At 41.9% G+C, this 22637-nt stretch overlaps 1 protein-coding gene across 1 annotated transcript in view; it reads right to left on the bottom strand.

Annotated features, from left to right (window-relative positions):
- CNTN1 (contactin 1) overlaps window positions 1-22637 on the bottom strand; it is a 189173-nt gene that overhangs the window by 149945 nt on the left and 16591 nt on the right. The window contains exons 2-3 of the mRNA XM_006015910.2: window positions 7500-7629; window positions 5501-5673 (exon numbers count right to left, since the gene is read on the bottom strand). Of these exons, the coding sequence (XP_006015972.2) occupies window positions 5501-5673; window positions 7500-7629 (303 nt within the window). The remainder of the gene's footprint in view (window positions 1-5500; window positions 5674-7499; window positions 7630-22637) is intronic.

The following is a 22637-nucleotide window of genomic DNA, read 5'->3' as shown; positions in this document are numbered from 1 at the left end:
CAGCTGGAGTTGGTATACCGTACGCCTTGGTGCATCGGCTCCCTAGATTTATGGCAGTAGGATTGGGACGTTATTTTGGCCTGACTGTTCCCTACTGTCCCTTTGCCTCATCTATGCATCCTCCTGATCAGATGTCATCCTGTCCCCCCGCGTGTCGTTCCCTCTTCAGGCTTGGTACTTGCTGTGGGCCAATTGCGTATGGATCCTTGCCCTACTTGGTCCTGTCCAGCTCCAGCCTACATTGTGGTCGCCTGATATCCACGGAGACTTTGTTGGTAAGTCTTTGTGCACTCTCTGCCCCTGACCTCTTGCACAAACCCCTTCCTGGGCAGCCACCAGGTCCCTGCACTGAGACCACTTTTGGTCCCCTCTGCTGGTCTTTCACTGGGTCTTTTATCCTGGTTTCCGGGGCCCAGCTAACCAATCAGTTCCAGAACTGACATAAAGCATGCCCACACTAATGGGGAAGCTGGTCCCAGTTCCTTCTGGCTCGGCTTTTTTTTCTCTTTTCTTTTTCCTGTGGCGGGTTCACCGGGGGCGGCCCCCCCCGCCGCAGTTTCACTTTCGTCACGCTCCATTTCCAGTGTGGCATCCTGCTATCTCCACTCCTCACCCGGCAGAGGTAAGTTTTTTCCATGAGCAGTAATAACACCCAAGTGAAAAAGGGTGGAGGAGACCCATAGAAGATGCAGTGGGGAGGAGGAACCCCACAGAAGATGCACCACTACAGTCACACCTGGCCCACAGAACTACTGGATCACCTCCAGGCAAGTATAAGGTCATCTTTGGAACATCAAGTCTTGGCAGGAAAGAGAGTCAGCTGTGACATGGCCCAGGGGCACAGGGCACACCCATGATGTTGAGGCAGTAGCACCAGGCATGAGCCTGTCACAAGAGCCTAGCCACATATTATATTTTACCTGGGTGTAGTCAGGTTTTACGCTGTAAATAAAATAAAATGAACATATGGTGTGGAGCCATAAGTTGGTGTAACTCAAATCAAGTACAGTGTCACCCCAAGAAAAATCAGGGCTACAATTACAGTAGTTTAAGTTAACACCAGTGTATTTATTGCATGTCTTGGGGCAGCTGTTTGTACACACTACAGGCAGCTATCCGTGGAATAGCTGCATATCTGCCCACTACAGCTTCTGGTGAGATTTACATTGAAGTATAAAACTAATGTATGTTACACCAGTGTAAGTGTTGTGTCTTTCTAAAACCAGAAGTGTAAAGCTTCTGCAGGTACAATTTACTCCCTGAGGAGCCCCTTAGCTACTCCACACAAATAGAAGCATTTAAAACAAGAAGAAGAAGAAAAAGCCCTGTTGTCCTGTCTCAGACACTGGAAGGGGACCCCTGCAGCCCAGCCCTAACTTAGTACTCTGGCCCCTCAGTGCAGCAAATAGTTCAGCCTACCTCTTGTCTTTGGCTCACAACTGTTACCTCACATTTTGCTGCCCTGATGCTCTTCCCTCTGAGGTTCTGAAGCTCCTGGTGAGCCAGTCCCTTATCAGCTGCAGCTATTCAACAGGGCTAGCTGCCCCTTCTTAAAAGGACAGGCAATGACTTAATGTTTTGAACGGAGATGACTCAGAATGCCCTTATTCACTGAAAATCTACAGTAGATGTGGGTTCAGAAAAATCTATGCCATTTCCATCTGTCAAAATCAGAAGTGTAACTAGCCAGAACTGTGCCTGGGACAGTCCCCCCTCTCTCCTCCCCCTGTATGTTTTTTTGCAAAGCTCTGGCTCTGGAGGCTCCAGGAGTGGGCAGCATGCAGGAACCATAGCTGGAGTTCAATACTGCTGACGGGAGGTGTCACCTCATTTTCTCACCCCAGAAACCCATGTTGAGTAAAAAATGGGGTTACATCTCCCCCACAGCAGCAGCAAACTCCACTTCTGCTCCAGAATGACCTTTCTCAGGGTATCTTTCACTCACCATTTATACACCCTCCTGCACTGCTGCCACTGTCACTCTCCTGCCAGAGCTAAAGCCAGAAGGCTGCTGGAGGGGACCTAGTGCAGGAGGGTAAGGTGCCTCCTGCTCCATTCTGGCATCCCCCACCTTAAGGCAGTGTCTGGGGTTCATGAGTGATGTCCTCCAGACAAATCCTCTCCTTGGTGCAAAACTCTCTAATGTCCTGTAATTCTGACACTATGTTTCGTTTCTCTTCACTTTGACATGATGCTATTCTAAATCTATTGAAAAGATTGTAAAAATTATTAGTAGTATCTGTTAATGACAAATATAAAACAAACTAATGACTACTTAAAAGTGGCTGAAATTGTGCTTGAGGAAGGAAGAAATCTAATTATCATTATCTTCATATTTATTTCAAATATCTCCAATAAAAATATGTAAAAATATATATGTGTAGATGTTTAACATGTGTTATGTTTAAGATAAATGTTATGAATGAGCACCATGACTTCAAAGACCCAGAAAAGAAAACCTACATACACGTACAAAACATTATGTTATTGCTGAATTGAATGATTTGTGCCAGAGTTCAGTGTGCATAATCACTACTTGTTCATTAGTTAATAATTACAAAGAACGTGAATCCCTGAACTCTGACAGACATCCATTATTATCCAAGGTACAATAACTGAATAATCATCATACGGTTATAACCAGCATTCCCTCTAAGCTGGGTGGCACGTGTGCTGGTTATAACCATACAATTAACAATTTAAGCTTTATTATGGAAATGTTTCTATTCCGTTTGGCTACAGCAATCTTAAGCTATCACGTGATTTACATGTTGTTTTGGGCAAAAAGGAGAGAGCTCAGCTCCTGAGTCTCCTCTGCCTGAGCTGAAAAACACCTACGCATTTATGTGGAAGAAGGATAACATTACCCAAAATGAAGACATGTATATTCATATAGCAGCCAGAAAGAAAGGTTTTTAAACTGTTTTTAAAAGCAGATTGATTTTAAAAGCAGTTTAGAGGGTGCTTGTACATGTGATGAAAATTGCTCATTTTTGCTGTTTAATTACATCATGCTATACATGTGCGGGGTTTTTTTTTTTACAATTTAAATTAGTTTGTTCCATTGCAAATTAAACCACATTTGCATGTAGTATAGGTTGCAATGTAGCTATTTATAATGACACAGGCTAGCAGGTGAGTGTTTCTCCAGCTTGGAGGCAGCGCCCAACCCAATCCAACTCTTCCCCAAGCCCAAGCTGCGGCAGCATCCGGCCCACTAGCAACCCGCCTAGGTGGCCCCGGGGGGAACCACCACCACAGGGGGAAGGACCAGGGGCCCTGCAGGTTATGGGCTGCTCGACCCATAGTCAACTCGCCTCCCAGCTCCAGCTGACGCAGGCAGGCTCCACAAAAAAAAAAAAGGTTTAGGCCCCTTGCCACATTCTTTTTTTAGTAGAGCCTGCTTGCGTGAACTGATGCTGGGCCGTGAAGCCCCTGAGCTGCAGAAGGCTCTGGTCCTTCCCTCTGTGATGGTGGCCCCCCCTGGGGCTGCCTGGGTGGGGAGCTAGCAAGCTGGGGGCTGCTCCAGCTCAGAGGCTGCACATGCCAGATCCGGCCCCTCATCGTAACAGTGACGGAAGCCCCTAAATTGAAATGGCAGGTTTTTAATCATCGCAATTAAAAACCCACCATTTCAAATTAGGGGACTAAGCCCCCATCAAATGTACAAGCACCCAGTTTGAGCATTTCCCTCCTCACCACCCAGTCTAGTTCTAGTGATGTCAATGTTTTTAGCAAGCCTTCAAGGCTTTCCTTACAAGCCAAAGGTGCCTCTTGTGTCACATTTCATCAATTCTTACAGTAGTTTACTTCAGAAGACCAGCTGTTCTTTCCCACATAGAGTTGAAATAGCATATACATAGTATTCCTCCGATATATTCTTTTTTGCCATTTTAAAGCAGCTTATAGAGCAGTGAACCTGATAGAAAGTTCCCATGAAAAAATCAGAAATTTCCCACAATTATTTTTTCATACTTTTCACCCAAATCTGTACCCAACATAGTTTTCAAACAAATATAAGCATGTGTAACACACATTTTGTGATGGGAGGGCAAACAGCAGAACAAAAAAATGAGAGAAATAGTTTTAATTTTGTTTTAAACAGCCTTTTATCATCTTTTGGTTTCTCTTTTTCCTTCTATCCCTATGATTAACATTTGAATATTTAACTGCAAAGTTATGTATAACAAATAAGGGTTTTTACTTGATGCTAACCATACCACAGGCTAAGAGAGGTAGCTGGCTTGGCTGATAAATTATTGTGTCCTATGATTTTGTTTGTTTTTTTTGCTGCCCCAATCCTGGCCTCATAATTTATCTGACCTAGGATACAGCCACTAACTGGAAAGCAAGAAAGAAACAGACCCAAGTGTTGCCCGACTAGAATGTGACATTTTTTCTTTATCTATTTAGTTTTCAATAGAACCGATCACCTGAATGAACTGCATCTTTACATAGGTTCTCAAGGACTGCAGCTGTAAGTTTCAACAGTAAGAATTAATGGCATTCATACCACTATCATTTATGGTAACAGAGATGTCTATTAGTTGAATCCTTGATGATATCTGCATTACAGGGATAAAATAATTTACTTTCTGCTCAGGATAGAAAATATACTGTCCAACATTTTTATTAAAAGTATGGATACAAATATTAAAAGCAATATTTGCATCCACATTAACATGAAAATCTATGAGTCAGTTACAACCTCTGACTTTCCTTTTAAAGGTCTGGTCTGCAGCATGACATATACTAATAAAAACATGGCAAAGAAAAATTGACTTTCAACTTTTTATCTTATATGGTAGAGAGAAAATTCCACCTATGCAAATGGCTATTGTGAGGCCAGCAGAATGCTGAAGTAGCCCTTAAACTCCAATGTGGAGACTAGATACAGGGCCTTTATTCCTAGATGATTTCTGTACAAGGATATTATTTAAAAATGAAACACTTTTCCAGGAAAATACCACAGTAGAAGGAGATTTTTTTAAACTACCACTCTTCTCCAGATGATTAAAGTCTAGCTCTTAACTTTATCTGGATATTTGTATTATCTAACTCAGAGCACCAAGTAGGTCCTTTAATCTAAGCTAGTGCCTGCAGAGATCTCTTTAATTCATACCAACACACTTTCCATCTTGAAGAACAGTAAGCCTGTTTTGAAATAATAGCAACTGACCATCATGTGGGCCTGTCATTATCTCTGAAAACTTCCCTATGGATTCCATAGCCACTTAATAATTTAGGATGCTATTCTCCAAAGGTTGTGGGGATTCATTCTCTCTGGCTAAGTATACCCACTTAAAGTGACTGAGATGGTTCCAATATCAAAAGAAGAAGAATGAGTACAAGCTTCTTTTTTTTGCTGATGTCTGTAAATTAAGGCATTTAATTCTTATATAGCAGTGAATAGAAGATGTTACAGAAATAGTACTGAAACTGTGATAATTTAATTCTAACCAGAATGGGTTTATATGTTCTGAAGTTAACAACAGCTTACATCCAAAACTTAGCGTAGCTTCACTGCTTCTGACCATTCCAAAGTTATTTGCTGCTATACAAACATATTTTCCAGCATCCCTTGATTTTTCTGGGTTATTGATAACAAGTCTGCCTCCCACCATGCTGTAGCGATCCTTTGTTAAGTCAATATCCCAGTTGTTTATTTTCCACCTGTTAAAAAAAGAAGAAAGTTTAAAAGTTTACTATTTGAAATATGATATTCCATACAGATTACTCACAAGTAGCTATGAATTGCAAACAACTATGACATACTTTAGAACATACAAAGTCTCATACTAGGTCAGACGAATGGTCCTTTTAGCCCAGTATCCCGTCTTTAACAGTGTCAGAGATGAATATTATGAGAGCACTGAATCAGGTATATCTGGAGTGATCTATCCCCTGTTCATTACCCTCTCTAGTATCCATCATCACTGATTTACTCGCATTTGTAATGGTCAAAGAGAGTTGTTATTTTATTCATTTCCAGAAAAGGCTTTCAATAAGATTCTCCCACCTGCTCTGGGTATGTAGAGACTGAGGAAGGCAGTCTAGGCCTAAGTTGTAATAATATTTGCTGTACAAATCCCACTGAAAACAGTGACAGGCCAGCTATATTATTGTCTTTCCTTATGTAACAATCTTGTTGAGGACTCCTTCTCTAACTGCTGGAAAGATGGCAGGGGACACTATATGAGACTGGATAGATGAATGGATAGATGGCTAGGTCAGATTTTGTATTTCAGAAACTGTAGCGGCATGAATGCTTTATTTAATAAAATACTATCCCAACAGAATAGGAACATAGTCGGCCAAATTCACAATATAACTCCATGCAACTTCACTGGATTTACACAATTGTATGAACATTAAGCGGTATTATTGTATCCACCAGGGGGAGCCCATAACCTTGTTTGAATGTAATGCATACGTGTAGTGAATAACCATAGAACTATAATTTAAAATTAATATAATAGGCATGAAGTTAAATGTCTGCACACCATTTCATACCAAGAACTGAAAATATAAAACATTTTTTTGAAACTCAGACTGCAAACTTGACATTTTTGCATTTGTGTCAAAATGGCTTATTGAAATATTTATGCTAAATGCAATATTTTCTTGGAAGCTGAAATTAATTATGTATTTCAATTTGATACAGACAAAGAGAGAATACAGAAAAAGGTTTTAACAGAATTACATAGCAATCTGAATAAGCCTTAATAATTCAAAAGAGGAGACTTTTCTAGGATTCTACAAACTCTTTAATGTTCCTAGAATCTTAAAAGGTGCGACTTCATTGCTATTAGAAAACCCACATGTATACATTAGTAATAAATTATAATAATATCTATCTATCTATCTATAAAATATCAAACAAATGGGCATCAGTGGGGAATCAGAAACAAAAAACAGGATTTTGTTCTAAATTTATAAGTTTGAGGTCAGCATGTCAGCACAGAGTCCTGCTTCCCTGATCCAGCTTGATTTTCTTTCTGTGGGAGCATGATATAATTTATGCTAATTTGTAAAATAAGGTTACCCGATATACCTATATATATACACCTACACACACACATCTTGCCAAAAAGATCTAACATCTCAATGGAGTCATCAAAACTGAGCATAGGAATTAACATGTGATCTTAATGATTTAAATGTCTTCTCTTCTCAGGCAATCCATTTGCAGCTTCAGAGTGCCACTTCTGGAGTGCATATGTGTCTCTCCCTACAATTTCAGGGTTAGCACACAGGTATGGGATGTGGGAGGCCCAAGGTCAAGTCTCTGACTGTGTGATCTACAGTAATCTGGGAGAAAAAAAACTGCTGTGAATCGGCATACCTTGTGAATCAACCTTGCTCGTCACAATCCTAAACCACTGACCCAACTGCCAGGTATTCATAACTACCTGCCTGCCAGGTGAATTATACTGGAGATGTGCAGTGACTGAAATGTATGCTCAGCTCTGCAACTCAAACAACAGTTAAAAGTTTACTTGTAAGTAGGAGTGGGGATTGCTCTGGCTCGGCAGTTCATTGACACTTGTCCATCTGATGATTCCTCCGGGTAGATGGTATCAATAGGCTGCTCTTCAAAAACAGGTCCATAGCCTTTATTTCCTTCCTCTGAAATAAAGTTAATAATTTGATTACTTAATGTGTTAAGGTAAATTCTACTGCCAATGTACCCAATTCACATCCTTTTTAAAGCACCGTGCTTGTGGATGATATTGTACCATTAACTTTGCAAAATGAGGCTCTACTCTGCTTCAACAAAATAAACACAAAACTACTGACTTTCTATCACCACTCTCCTTTGCTTCATTCCAGGAGTCTCTCTTGAGGAAAGAAAGAAATTTAAACATCATTCCCATTCACATCTTGACCTCACTGCTGATACTACCAGCCATACTGACAATTAATACCCAGGCTAGTGGAGGTATATGTGATTTGGACATCTATCTATCTATTATGAATGCACATGAGACTAATTCATGTTGCACACGCCTACAGACTTGCATCAAATGGGGCCAAATACAAAGCCCTGAGCTAAGATTGACTAGTTATCTATCTTATGATCTACTGACCACCAAATGTTCTATAAATTCAGAATAAATCTTTAGTGTAGCACATAAATAAAGAATATTAAAGGGGATTAAGATGACCCTTATTAAACTTCTCATTCCATATAGGCTCTATGAAAAAGAAAAAAAATTTGTGAATTTGATGTAAGATGCTGTAGCCAAAGGTAAACTTAATATTATTTATTCAGTTAAATCCCTGCAAAATTATGGTTTAAAAAAAACCAACCCCTTAAAATTGCAGTCAAGCACTAAAAGGTTAGGAAATGCCAAAAGTAACATTCTCTCTGCAATAAAGGGTGCAAACAAGTATTCTCTGCACCTGACTTAGGTCTAGGTGGCTTACTTTAATGTGCTGCCATTTGCTGCTTCCAGGAGCCATACAGGGAAACCAGTGAAAGTAACTTGGGGTGGGAGAGGAGTGGGTGAAGTTGGGTAGACGGGGGGCTAGCAGGTCTGTGGGGGAATTTGTTGGGTTGTGGCTGGGCTTTCCCAGCCCCAGGGCTGTGCTGTGAAGGGGTACAGACACTCACAAGTACAGGTTAACCCCTTCATAGATTGAGTGAACTCAATCTCAGTCTAAATTAGTGCACCTACAGAGATAAACTAATTTAGATTGGGTGCACCAGTTTTGGGCCAATTCAGTCCTCTGTATGCCTGAAGAATGGGTATTTAGATCTACCTAACGAGGGTTAGGTTAGGTCAATCTAAATGGAATGCCTATATGTACCCAAAATCAATGTTTTAAAGTACACTGGGGGGAATCCCCCAGAGGGAGCACTAACAGCAAAGAGAAACTATCTCTGCTCTCAGATCCAGTACTTGGTGCTATAGAGGTGGGGGGGGGAGTCATGTAGAAGCTATGGCTATGCCCCAACCCTGGGAGGGGTTGGAGCCTGAGCCACGGAAGTTGCCTGCCTCCTTACCTCCCCCATATACAATTCTAAGATGAGGGGCTTTTTTCCCATGTTAAATGTGGGGGGACCTCATCTTAGAATCAAGTAAATATGGTACTTTCCCTAATCTTTTTCTCATAAATGTCTGAACTATTTTAGCTATAGTCTTCCCAAAATGCAAGGAGCTTAGAATGGGAGGTGTTGGACATCACCCAGAAATTCCTAGTGTGGTGTTAAAAATTTATATATTCCTATTAACAACCTGTACGTTGTCCTTGCCAGAGATAAATGTACTTGAATCAAAGTGGGATTTTTGCAGTAATTCCTTAAAAATTGTGGCCTTTGATTACAATACACATATTTGAGATGAATGCTAGGCAGGCTTTATGAAATCTAAATGAGAAAACAGAACATTAAATTCATAGATAAATTCATGCAATCTATTTTTGTATTTCTCTCATCATTTGCTGATTAAAACTGTATTTCATAAAACAATAATACATTTCAACAATTGCACAGGAAGTATTTTTGTTCCTTGTACACAATTATTTTTATTACAGCACTATCAGGAAAGCAGGCTGAGAAAATGGAATAAACAGCCTGACCCTGCTCAGTTTGGAGATTTTCATTGTTTCCATGGGGAGTAGATTTGAGTCTGAAGCAGCTGTATGCTGTGGCATTGCCAGGTGAATTAATTTCTAAAAACACCTAAGTAATGACAGGATAAACCTGTCACAGAAGCAGATAATGATAACTGGAAGAATGAGCCCTGTAGCTTAAGAACTGTTTCATTTCTTTGTAATTGTATAAATACTCTTCATAATTCACATATTTTTAAATCAGTCAATATAACATCATAGACTATTAGCTCTTTTTGGTATGGTATGTATTTGTACAGAGCCTAGAATAATTAGGCTGCAAAGGTGAGCAAGGTTTCTGCACACTTCTGTAATATGAATATGAAAAAATAACCTTCAGCAACAAAAACTCAAACATGCAGCACACAATGGCTGACCTACTGTTCTTACCTTGGGATTATGATGTTACAACTCATTCAGGCATTTCATGACATTTTCTTCTAATGCCAACAGCACTCATGATTCTACCATGGTGATGATTATACCATAGTGAGTAACAGCTTTGTGAGCCTGTCAGTGTCAACCTTACTATGTAATGACAATTCTGCTGCCGATGTCAAGGTCAGCAGGGTCAAAACAATGGGCTCCAGATCAAGAACGGCAAATGAAGTGGACCTTTCATTCTCCATCATGCATTAAGTATGGATCAGTATGTAAGAGGCATAAAGAACATGGCAATATGATGAGGCCATGGTAGGGACCGGAGGACTGAGCTTAATATTACACTGATGTTGCTCCATAGCAGGTAGTGGAAATGAATTTGAGTCTCAAGCATTTTATTATTTCATCATGCAATCCTGCCCATAGCTCTTGTCAGCTGAGAAAAAAAAAGGTTAAGTCCTGTCTACACTACAGCTCTCAATATTGCTACTCGTAAGGCAGCTGTACTGGTGATAAATTATGTTCCCATTTTTGCCAATATAAAGATAATAGAGATTAAAGGAGTGCTGGACTTTAGAACTAGAGTGTTAAAGACCTAATACATGGGAGGAAGGGATGAGAAATAAGGGAGGGTAATTACACGTCTGTGTTTTTATGATTTTGACTCAAGGCCAAGATAAAGCTAATTAAGCAAAATCACTTAAGTAGCATTCTATTTAATAAACTCTAAATGAATTATTTTTTAAATAAAAGAAATATTTACTTTAAGAATCCATTTTATAAAGGGGCAAAAAAGAGAATTTTAAATATGACCAAAACTTTGCCTCAGTGGTCTATTCAACCACTTACACAGTAAGCCTAGAATAAATGTCATACCAAAATGAGCATTGATATTAACTAGATTCCAATTTCATGCTTTGCTCTCATGATAATCTTTAATGTAAAATAAAGGTATTTAGTAATGAAGGATATTTTCTTTCAGAAAGTGCAATAAGAATATTATGAAAAGGTACATTCATTTATATATTTTGTACTAAATATCTCAAGTAGCAAAAAATAACAGCTATGTATCACATACTGGTAATTTACCTAAGAAATCTACAAATCACTTTTATCTCTCAACTCCTTTGACGATGTAGAACCCGCAGACTCTCTTTATATGAGGCTGTGGCAGAGCATTATGTGGGTTTTACCATCCACTGAGGAAGTCCACTGGAGTAGAGGTAAGGTAAATATGTAGTGTAGAGATTTCTAAAATTCCTCATAAGTAATAAAATGAGAAATGCTCAAAAATGTGCTTGGTGAGTTGTGACACCATCAACACCATTCATACTGGAACATTATAAGGAGGGGAAAACAAATATAGTATTTCTGAGTTTTCTGTAAGTGAAGAAAGTTATTTCAATTAATAGTAAATTTTACCTCTTATTCCTGCTATCTGAGGCATCTAAACTGATTTCTAATGAGAGCTGGATTCTCAGGAGTGTAAATATCAATGGGAGTTGTGTGCCCAAATGATCTAGGTGCAATTGAAAATCTGACCTGATATATTTTTATTAGTGCTACATGAAGATCTATTTAGCACATATCCATTATATACACACTTTCACAACATGAAATCTGAGAGAGATTATAAAACATGGCATCAAACACATTTAGGAAAAGAGAAAAAACTTTGAAAGACTACAAATATGTCTGTAAATAACAATCAGAAGCCACCCGAGGCAGTAATTTTCAAGTCATGTCATGATATTTTGTCAGAAGTATGAAAAAGCAGTAGTAATCAAAAGGCTTACTCAGTACCTACTAACTCTGAATATTTATTTCACATACTATTCATACAGAGAAGTTGAACATGTCTTACAAAAATAATTAGTTCAAGCAACTATTGACCTTGCTGAGGATTTCAAGTACAACAGAAGATAAATTCTAAATATTGATATTGTTATTGTGCATTCTGAAATTTCACATGTCCTATAATCTGTACCAGACCATGGGCCAAATTCTTTATTAATGTAAATGGCAAATGTTATGCATTAACAGGGAATGGTCCTCTATTTAGATATAGAGGAACCGATTCTCAAGTACACTAGCACCCGCTTTGAATTACCCAGGAAAAGCGGATGACACTCAAATGGTAGAATCAAACCACATATCATTTACAGAGAATTCCCCTAGTTCAGAGACCCCTCCTACTGGTGAATTAAAGCAGTGCTTTGCTGCTACTGGGCTTTGAGCTTCTGCAGGCCCCATTTTTGAATATTTGGGACATTTGCCAGGGGGTTGCTGGTCTACATTCCCATATCAATTCTCCACAGGCACAGAATACATTGAAGACTTGACATCAGTAGTGTAAATTTAAAGGTGTCTCACAAAAGCAGTGAGGCTGGCCCTCAGAATCAGAAAGCTGGAACCAACTCCCTGATGCATAGTCTACCTCATCCTATGATACCAACCAGACTTTTGCCAGAGGAAAATCTCTACCCCAGAGACAGGCAGTTACACTGAAAGATTCTTGTATGCTATGCACTATTGTGTGGTGAGCATGTATCACTTTAAATTACTTTTGAAGGCTGATCACCAGATAATGGATTTGTAGTTCAAAGTTTTCTCTTATGCTTTTATTAGCAGTAAAGCTGAGCAGGTACTGTTTAGCCTTCTCAGGAGAACTACCACTATAGTAAGCAATAATTTCAAGTAAAAATATTTGTTAAAAGACACTTACGTGTTTTTTACAATTTTTATTTTTATTCCCAGTGTTCTTGCCATTGCTTGTTATGCTGGGAAGGGGTAAGAGAAAATCTCTTTAATTCACTATTTAATTACATAGTTCCTACTCTCGTTAATACTCATGACCATTTCTGTATTTAGAGGTTTGGCCCCAAATTGATCCCTGCTGTAATTTCATTAACTTTCATTTATTATGCTGGGCATGACTCTGGCTTACTCATAAATAGTCATGGAGTCTGACTTGATGCATCTCCTTTGAATCGGCAATTAATTCAGTAGGGTACTACTGGCATTATTATTATTAGGGCAATATTTGCCTGTTATATGCAACTGATACAAAAAGACCCCTGAAACAAAGATTGCAGATGCTGGGTGGATTCTTTGTTTCTTCTAGTTAAAGAAACAGAATGAATGCAGTATGTGTGGTTGACTGTGAAGGCTGCTGAACAGGAGAGTCTAGTGAAATTATTGTATATTAATGAGGTTTTAAGTTACATTGTTTACCAAATAACAATTCAGTTAAACTTACAGTCATTCAAAAGAACATTAACAAATCATTGTTACTGCTACTAGTTACTGTTACTAGGCTGGTTCCAACAGTATTTTAAATTTACTCAAGTGTAAATTTAGAGAAACTCCAAGGATTTCAACAATCTGGACATCTATCAGTGAAGAATTCATCAGAGACTAGCTAATTTCATGTCCAGTAAACCAAAAAATTGGCATCATATGGCAACAAATTTTGACCTATAGAAATCTAGGCTGCATGTGAATCAGAGCTATAAAGAGATAAAGGGCTGCTGATTTGAACAAATGACTCCTAATTAATTATCATCACATATAGATGTTAAACACCAACAATCTGTCCTTATCCAAAGAGAAAAATGTCCTGTATTGATATTTGTCAAATCTGCTCTGTCCATTTCAAACAGAAAAACATGCAGACATTGATTGCATTAGCATTTATTGTTATACCTCATTTCATATTGTATATTCTTCCCAATATGAACCAATGCAAACTGAATTTCAAAAGGCAGTAGATGAAATACTGCATTACAGAATAATAGTCTCATGCTGTTCTCAGCAGGATACCAACTGTGTCAAACTTCGTAATTTCTCCTGAAGTGTGTTGTTATAATAACAGAATTCATCTTTGAAAACTTGCCTTTTGCCTATGTACAACTTACTTCCAACAGCTGAGATCATGCCTGTACATTCAACTTAGAGGGGGGCTGAGCACTCCAGAGACTGCACTACAGCATTTATGAGGTGCAACTTACACCTACAACTGATTCAAAGAGCAAGTCCACAGCACTGCTTTCTCCCTGACCACCGTGAGGCATCATGTACCTCTGTAAAGTAGGAAAAGGGTGATTTCTGAGACCCTGGGGTATAAGTGAGATGGAAGGTTCTTAACTCCTTGTCTGCACCACACACCAGTGAAGGCAACAAGCAGAACTTGGTCCTTATGCAGGGGTGTTTTGAATTAATCACTGCCATGTTTCTTCCCATAAGCAAGCCAAGGAACAACAGAGAGGAAAAACAAGGGCAACACAGATATTTCCATACTGCAGCATCAAACCACAGGTCCATATTGTTCAGTCTGCTTCTCTGCCTGGAGCCAGCACTAAGTTTCAGAGGAAAGTAGAAGACTCCTGCAGAAGGGAAATGTGGGATAACCATTTCATTTCTCAAGATTAGGTTCCACCCGGACCTCTGTTAGATTAAAACTGCCTTATAGCCAGGCTCCATGAGGCTTAATTAGCCCTTCCACACATTTCTCATCATTACTGTGTATGGTAACTCTGGATATTGATGGTATCTAACTTTTGGGAATCTCGCTAAAGTCTTGGCCTGAACAACTTCTTGTAGCAGCAAGGTCCACGTTTAATTATACACAGTGGGCTTTACATGTATGCTTTACTACAGTATTGCCTAATTAGTTCCTTAGTAAAGCATCACTGTCTACACAAACATATTAGGGCACAGTAGATTAATTCAATCTGCTGTAAAATAATACTGGTGGGGAGAGCAGTATCTTACGGCGAAGTACTTATCTGTAGTGAAACAATCATGTAAACCTTGAGCCGAGTGTACAATGTGCCCAGTCAGCCCAGGCAGCAAGGGGTCAGACCCCTGCTTGCTGCCGAACCACAGGGCTCCGCACACTGGGTCACTCTTGTGCCCCAGCCAGCCCCTCTGCCACCTGTCACAACCTCCCCCCAGGTCCCATGCCAGCCTGGGGCTGCTCTGCCCAGGCTCAACATGCTGTGGTCCTGGGCGCATGTGAAGACACTGCACCCAGGAGCAGCTGACTCTGGCACAAAGTGTGCCAGAGCTTATCACATCACCTTAATGGCACGTGTAGATATGCCCAGTATGAATACCTATTCCCTCTTGAAAGGTTTGATTGCGTATCTTTCTAGTCTCATTAAATGACCCCTTGTTATGCAGGAGAACAGACGATTCAGATATTTAATGCTGAGCATTCACTATTTACATGCTTTTATCATGTTCCTTCCTACCTGTCTTCTAAGTTAAGGAGCCTGTCCTTTTAATTTCCCCTCCTATGGGACTCTTCTGCATCCAATTGCCCTTTTCTGAACTTTTTCAGTTCAGCCATGTCTTATCTGAGATTGGCTGATCACTACCAATGTTCCCTCTAAGGTTTAGCGACCCGTGGGCAATCCTGGTCGAGAGTGTGCAGGTATCTCAGTGTGCCCGCTCCTCCCCCCTCCTGCAGCAGCCTATGGCCGGGTGGGGGCAGGTGGCAAGCAGCCGGATGTGAAGCCGGACGTGAAGCCAGTGGCTCAGCGTTGGCACCCCCTTGCTATGGCACTGGGTGTCCCATCCCCAGGCCAACACCCAGGGTCCATGGCCACCTACCGCCCCTCCATTGGTACGCTGCTGTCTTCACAGCATTGAAATGTTATTGCACGGCATGATTTTTTATTGTGTGCTGCTGTGCACATGCACAGCTTAGAGGGAATGCTAATCACTACTATGCAGAATATTCTAGATGTTGCCACACTAATTGATTTAAAATAAAGGTGTTATATTCTCTGTATTAGTCTTCCTTCTTCATGAATCCTAGCATATTTGCTTTTCTGATCAAGTCTGCACATTGAACAGAGGTCTTCATTAAGCTGTCTCCAGAGATGTCCAGGTTCCTTCTCCTCGGTTGACATAGCAAGGCACATGAGTAGTTTAAGTTTCCCCTCCTATGTTTATTACTTTTTCTTTACTGATACTAAATTTCACTTGTAATTATCTTGCCCTCTGATTTAGCTTGTTTAGATCTCTGAAGTTTCTAAAGCAGGAAATGGCAAACCTATGGACTGCAGGCTGGATCCAGCCATTTGATCTGGCCTATGGACTTGAGGCTTCAGCAGCTGATTTGGCCCAGTTTGGATCAAAGGCCGGTAGGAAGGCACAAAGAGGGCAGATGCTAGGACCCAGACACCATTGACACTGCTTTTTTCCATGGCAGCACAGGGAGAGTGTCTGCAGCCAGTGCTTTTCCCCAGTGGCAGGAGACTTTGGCAACAGTTGCTTTCCCCTGCCCCTGTGGAAATGAGCGCTGGCTGCTGACACTGTCCCCATGGCACTGAGGGGAAAAGGCTGCAGATACTCTCGCCATGCCACTGAGGGGCTGCAGTGGGTGGGTTCTAGCACCTGCCTGCCATGCACTGGCCCACCTCCAACCCATACTGAGTCAGTCTGACCCACAGCCTGAAAAGTTGCTAACCCCTTTCCTAGAGTTGTCCCTAACCTGAATAGTTGCCATTATTTTCCATAATTGTTCCTGTTATATGGATCCAGCATACTCACTCATGCTTTTACAGGACCCTGCTTCTGGTAGAATCAAATATCTTGGTTTTTTTTACACCTTTGTTTATTTGTTCTTTGTGTGCCCCCCTGGTCTTGAGAAGGCACTCCCTAACCACCTTGGAGTGTGCGCCTGGGATGGGGTGTGACACTTGGTCCTGCTATCTCAGTGGCGAATCATGTTCTCCCCAAGGGAAACACTGAAACTCTTCTGCCACGACTTTGATCTTTCTTTCAGTGGTGGGGCTCCCTCCTGTGGCTCCCCGTGGGTCAGTCACACTCCCTAACAGGCATCTTTGGGCCTCTACCTCCCCTACATACCAGCCATGCGCCAGCCTTCAGGACAGTTGCTTGGTGACCTGCTGGTTATCCCTCTGGTGTTGATTCCCATACTTTTCCTTGCCTACAGGGCCCTTGGTGCCCTTACCCAACTACAGGCCTCTTTGGGGTGCTAGGCCATCCCCGATATTCTTTAGCGCCTTCCTTAATGGTGCTGCAGCTTGTAGTGCATGCTTTGACAGTCCTTAATCTGAGTGCTGCTCTGGGCCCTGACCTTCCTTGAGGGTCCCTCTGGGCTACCAACAAAAAAAAAAAGATTAATAACAAAAAACAAAGGGGAGCAGGGCCTTGGCCCGTCCCCACTCACTAGCCCAGCATCTGTGGCTCCTAAAGTCCCTCAGCACCATCCTTGTCTTTTCAATGGGTTGCGAACCCCTCCAAGGAACCCATCCTTGGGCTCTTGGGTGCTAGTCGGTACAGTCTGACCCTGGCCTGTAAGTGGCAACCTTGCCACTTGCCTCTGGCTGTGCCTCCCCTGTTTCTCCTGTGCCACCGGCTTTTACTTCGGCTGGGCAGCGTTTGGCGATGACATCATCTGCCGACACCGCTTCCATCTGGAAATAAAGCTGGCTGGTGAACTGCACGGGCGTTCTGTCCCAGTGTGGCTCATCTGTTCCTTGTGCCCCTGTAACAGGTAAGTTTGCCCTCTATTCAGGGCTTACACTGCAGGGTCAGGTTGTCCACACTGTGAGTTCCGCCAAAGGGAGGGTCCCTCGTGTCCTCATCTTTGTTCCCCTGGGACACTTTGAAATTCCCATTGGCCCTTTCCTCTGGCTTACTTGTCTCCTGTAATTGATGTTCCTTTTAACTGACTTTACTAGGATTAGATGGCTGAATTTTGAAGGATTTCTATTGGCTCCATCAGCCTCTTGAACTTTGCCTTTTAGCCATAATGGTTTCCTCCAGGCCCTATAAGTGCCCTGTTTGTTCAAAGTTAATATTGGTCCTTTAAGCCAGTGGTTCTCAACAGTCATAGACTCCAGGTACCCCTGCATAACTTTTGAGTTGAATGGCACCTCATTTAAAAAATGAGGTGCTAGGCCCTGGAGATCCAGAGGTCAAAAAAAACTGCAGAAAAAAAGTGGGGCGACGCATGCGGAGGCAGCATGCATCGCCCAAAACCAGAGCCTGGCTGGGCAGAGCCACACTCCAGCTTCCAGCCAGGCTCCAAGCTGCAGGAGCACTGTGGCTGCAGCTTCCCTGGTCACCCACCTCTCCTACTCCACCTGGGGTAACCTGTCACGTGCCAGACGGCACGTGGTACAGGCATTCCCTGGGGACAACTAGCAGCAGCATAAGGTGTGCTAATGCTAGTTTTCCCTGGGAAACCAAACATCCATGTTTGTCTGGATGTGGCCAAACATCAATTTCGATAGAGTGACGTGAAAGTAATTTGTCTCAAGAGACAGCAAAGATCTAGTCTCCCTGCTTCATCAACATCCATCCAAATCACTTTCCTCTAAGTCAATTTATTTTATCATTAGCTAAATCAGTCCTAACATGTATCTAATTTATTTCTGAAAATCAATTTTATTCACATATTTAGAACAGTGTTAAGAACAGCAGCTATGGCTTACAATTACACCAACCCACATGTGACCTTATGTGTAGGTGCATACATGTTTGCATGCATGTGGAAGGAAACCAGAAATATGTAGTTCAACAACATAATTCATAAAACATGATTGTAATCATTTTATTTTACAACAAGGCACACTTGAGATAATTGGTGGGATGTTTTTTCTCAGATGGAAATTTAAATAGAGTCACAATTGCTTAAAATTTATATTAAAATCTGAAGTATACTTATTTATATTGTCTTATTTACATTTTCACTTATAGATTCTCTGCTTTTTACCAAAAGCTGAGAAGCCTAAAACCCTTTCATTGGCTTGTCTAATTTTTAACAAGGATTTATAGCACTCTGTCTCAAACCATAGGGAGGAATAAAGTATCAAAACTAATGTGTTGACAAGATGTAGTTCCATCAGAAAGAGGTAGAGGAGAATTTTCAGCTTTCTGCTGCATGGTTATAAATTCAGAGTCTATCTTCACTAACACTAACAGACTATAGATTTATATTTCTTTAACTATAAAACCTGCTTAGTTTCTTCCAGTTGCACATGCACAGGGTAAGATAGCTAACAACTGCTCTCTTATCTTTGGCAGCAGGTCTCAACACCTAATGTGAGGTAATCTTCCACTTCACTAGTAAGTCCATAACAGAAAAACCTAACAGCAATTTCTCCTAGTCTGGTACAGATCCAGGAGGAAGAAGGCACTGGTGGCCCACTTCTACTATTGCTGTAGAATCCACTTATTATCATGGGTGGTTTTCATCTGTTACAGCATTGCCTAGGAGCTTCAATGAGGAGTCAGAATGCTGCTGGGCTACACAGTGGACAGATGGAACAAAGATAAGGGCTGTACCCCAGAGAGGTTATTCTTCCAGTTTATGGAGCAAAGGGTACAGGTGCAGAGTGGCATGGCTCCTGCTCCCCATCTATTCCTTGAGTTGTCATATATTCTAAAGGGTATAAAGAGATAAAGGAAAAGAGAGAGAGAGTGTGAAGGCAGAGCCCTGGCTCCACTGCCTTACACAGGAAGAGGGGATTGCAGCAGTGTGTACCTTCTCTCACTCCCAGAGAAATAAAAATCCTCCAGACTGTCTCATTACAGTACTATTTTTTTAACCACACAACCGATACAGAATCTATTTCACAGTTGTTTAATACCTTCATTTCACAACATTTTCAACAGATCAGATGATTTATTACTTACTCTTCCAAATATGCCATTGGTTTAAAATAATGCCACAATGGATTAATTTCAGTCAGTGCAGGTATGGCATTTCGGTTTACAAATAATAAATCATGGCGCACAAATTTAATCTGAATACTGTTGAGTATGAAATTATGTACCCAGTTTGGTAGGGCTGTAAAGTTTGTGAAGCTCTCTAGGTCTGTTTAAAAAGGCCATTCACTATCATGTACAAATATACTCAGGTCAGGGGTGGATCCAGAGGTGGTGCAGTGGCATGGCTACACCCTCTTTTTGGACTGGACTGCATTACAGGAGCCTTTGGGAACTTGTTAAAGTCCCTAAAGTAGGTGAAAATACTCTCTCCTTTCCCCTTCCTATTCAAAGTCACACCCCTTCCCTGCACACCCAGCCTGCCTGTCCCCACTGTATAGGGGGTGGGGAAGCACCAGAGCCATTCCTGCCTGCTGCATGGTGCTTGGGCTCAGCTGGGCATGGGGACCAACAGCATCAGGGATGGCTGGGGGTTACCCTTCCCTGTGCCTCTGCTGGGGCCAGGCAGGGTGGTGGGTAACTACTCTCCAGACACCCTGTTGCTACTGTCCCCTCTCCAGCTAAGCCCAGCCCTTGCTCAGCCCAGCTAGCTCTGGACCTTCCCCAACTCTGAACAGTGGAGAAAGGCACATCTGCATGCAGGGGAGGGGGGGGGGGGGGGGGGGAAGAGGAGGGAGTGGGGCATGCCTCTGAGGAGGAAGGGGAAGGGAGGGAGCATTTTTACTTGCTTTAGGGGCTTAAAATGTCTCCAGAGGCTCCTGCAGGGCGTTCGGCCCACACTGGTGGGGGTGGAGGAGGCTGGGAGCAAGAGGTGCAACCACCCCTGCAGTATGGGTTATTGCTTCCACACCCACCTTTGGGCAATCATGGGTCCACCCTGACTCAGCTCAATTGTTTAATGTGAGTGAGAAAAGGGAAAAGAAGAAAAAGAGGAACAGAAGAAGGGAAAGGGAAAACCTAAAAGTACAAATAAGCCTGTTGTTCAGAGGGGCATGGGAAATTCGTGTGCACTTAACCACAGTCTATTCAGGAGATTTATGGCCTTCTGGCAAATTTTAGGAACCCTCTGAATAATTTAGCTTTCATTAAAAAAGCTATGACCAGGGGGTGCAGTGGTGCAGTTACACCCCAATTTCAGACCACATTAAGTGAGCAGCAGCTAAGGATTTCCCCATGCAGCCTGGCTGGAGCAGGGGGGACCAGCTCTGGAGCTCTCCCCACCCCTGGGGAGCCAAGGACAACAGAGGCAGCAGCAGGTGGGAGGAATGGGAGGGGAAGGGAAGGCACATGCCACTGAGCATGGAGGGGAAGGGAGGGTGAGGAAGTCTTACCTGTTTCACAGACTTAAAGGCCCACAGCTGCTACTTCTGTGGGCACTCTGCCTGTCCTGGGGGGATCTGGGAGTGGGGGTGTAGCTACCCCTACAGTCCTCAGTCCTGGGGAGCTGACTGGGACTCCATTTTAAGCCTATTAGTGCTCTTCCTTGCTCTGCTACAGAGAGTGTTTCTGAATATCAAGGTGCGTTATTCCTTAGCAAGACTTAACTACAATGAATCAATGTCATTTCCAGTTTCTGTCAGCTTAGGGTCTGAGGAAGTGGGCCAAATGCAGGGTTTCTCCTGTGACAAAAGACACACTAACCAGACAGTAAGGGTCAGTTCCTAGTTAACCTGATTTATACACATACTGGAGACAATTGCACCTTCCCTTAAAAACTAGAATAGAAGGAACATAATGTTGTAGCTCAAAGTAGGTCTGAAGAAGTTTGTGGGAATTCTACAGAAAGTTACTTAAGGGGCAGCAATCTACTTCAACAGCATCATCATGGACTTGGATCAATTTCTACAAAAAAAACCTTTTAACTTCAAGCACCTGGCACAGTACCATTGAAGACAATGGGCTTGCTAACATGCTCAAGGGCTTTGCTTAACCTTCATACATTCCCATGGGGTAATTTCCTACCCTAGATGCATATTTTGTTCAGTATTTTAAAGTTAATTCTAAACATTTTGCTTTTTAGGACATTGTCACTGGCACTGCAGTGCACAATATCTCCAAAGAACATCCAGCTTACATAAATGGTTTGCTCTCTGTGGATGAAAAACTGCCCAGGGTAATACTCCAGGTGTGAATATCTTTTTCCATATGGAGTAACAATTTACCCCAAGCCCATGTTAATGCATTGGGGGTTGTTACCCCAATGAAATTTCTGCATAAATGACAGGCCTAGACCTGTTTGGCCACTTTGGGTGGATGCATCTGAAAGGTCAGCATTCATTCACACCTCATGTCCACTTCAGGTATCCATGGTAACTAATGAATGGCCATCCTCTACTCTGTTTTTGCAGAAGATGTGGCAATCCCTTTTGCTAACCACTTTGTTTGCAGGCTTCAAGGTCATCAAAACACCCTGCCCTTTGCCAAAAAAAAAAGAGAAACCCTTTGTCATACTCAAATCCACCTCTGCTCTCTTTTCTCATGGCAAAACTCCACCTCACCTGCCCCTTTCATAACATACAAATTAGTTTGCCCCACCTTTGTTGGAAGTGAGGACAAGGAGCAAATGTACAGCAGAGAAGAAATAGAACAACATCATACTGCAATACAGCATACACTATGGAGTCCCCTTCAATGGTAATGGCTTGACCCCCACCATGCCCCTTTTACCTGCTCTCAATAAGCCCCTGCATGTGTGGTTTCCAAACAGCATCCACCCACATATGGCTTGCCCACAGAGGGTGGATGCTGGTCTCTGGCTTCTGTGCGTGGAGGAGCGGGCACTACGTGCACTGCCATAGGACAGGGCAGAATTGCTTCTGTGACAGGATAGGTGGACAAGCTTGTCTTTGATTGTTATTTATATGCATTCAGCTGTAATCAATTTGTCTTTTTTTCTGCAGTCCAGGATGAGAAGACAGTGCACAGTT

This window comes from Alligator sinensis, unplaced genomic scaffold (genome assembly GCF_000455745.1).
Source record: "Alligator sinensis unplaced genomic scaffold, ASM45574v1 scaffold147_1, whole genome shotgun sequence".
NCBI classification, from domain to species: domain Eukaryota; kingdom Metazoa; phylum Chordata; order Crocodylia; family Alligatoridae; genus Alligator; species Alligator sinensis.
This window is presented reverse-complemented; position numbering and strand designations above follow the sequence as displayed.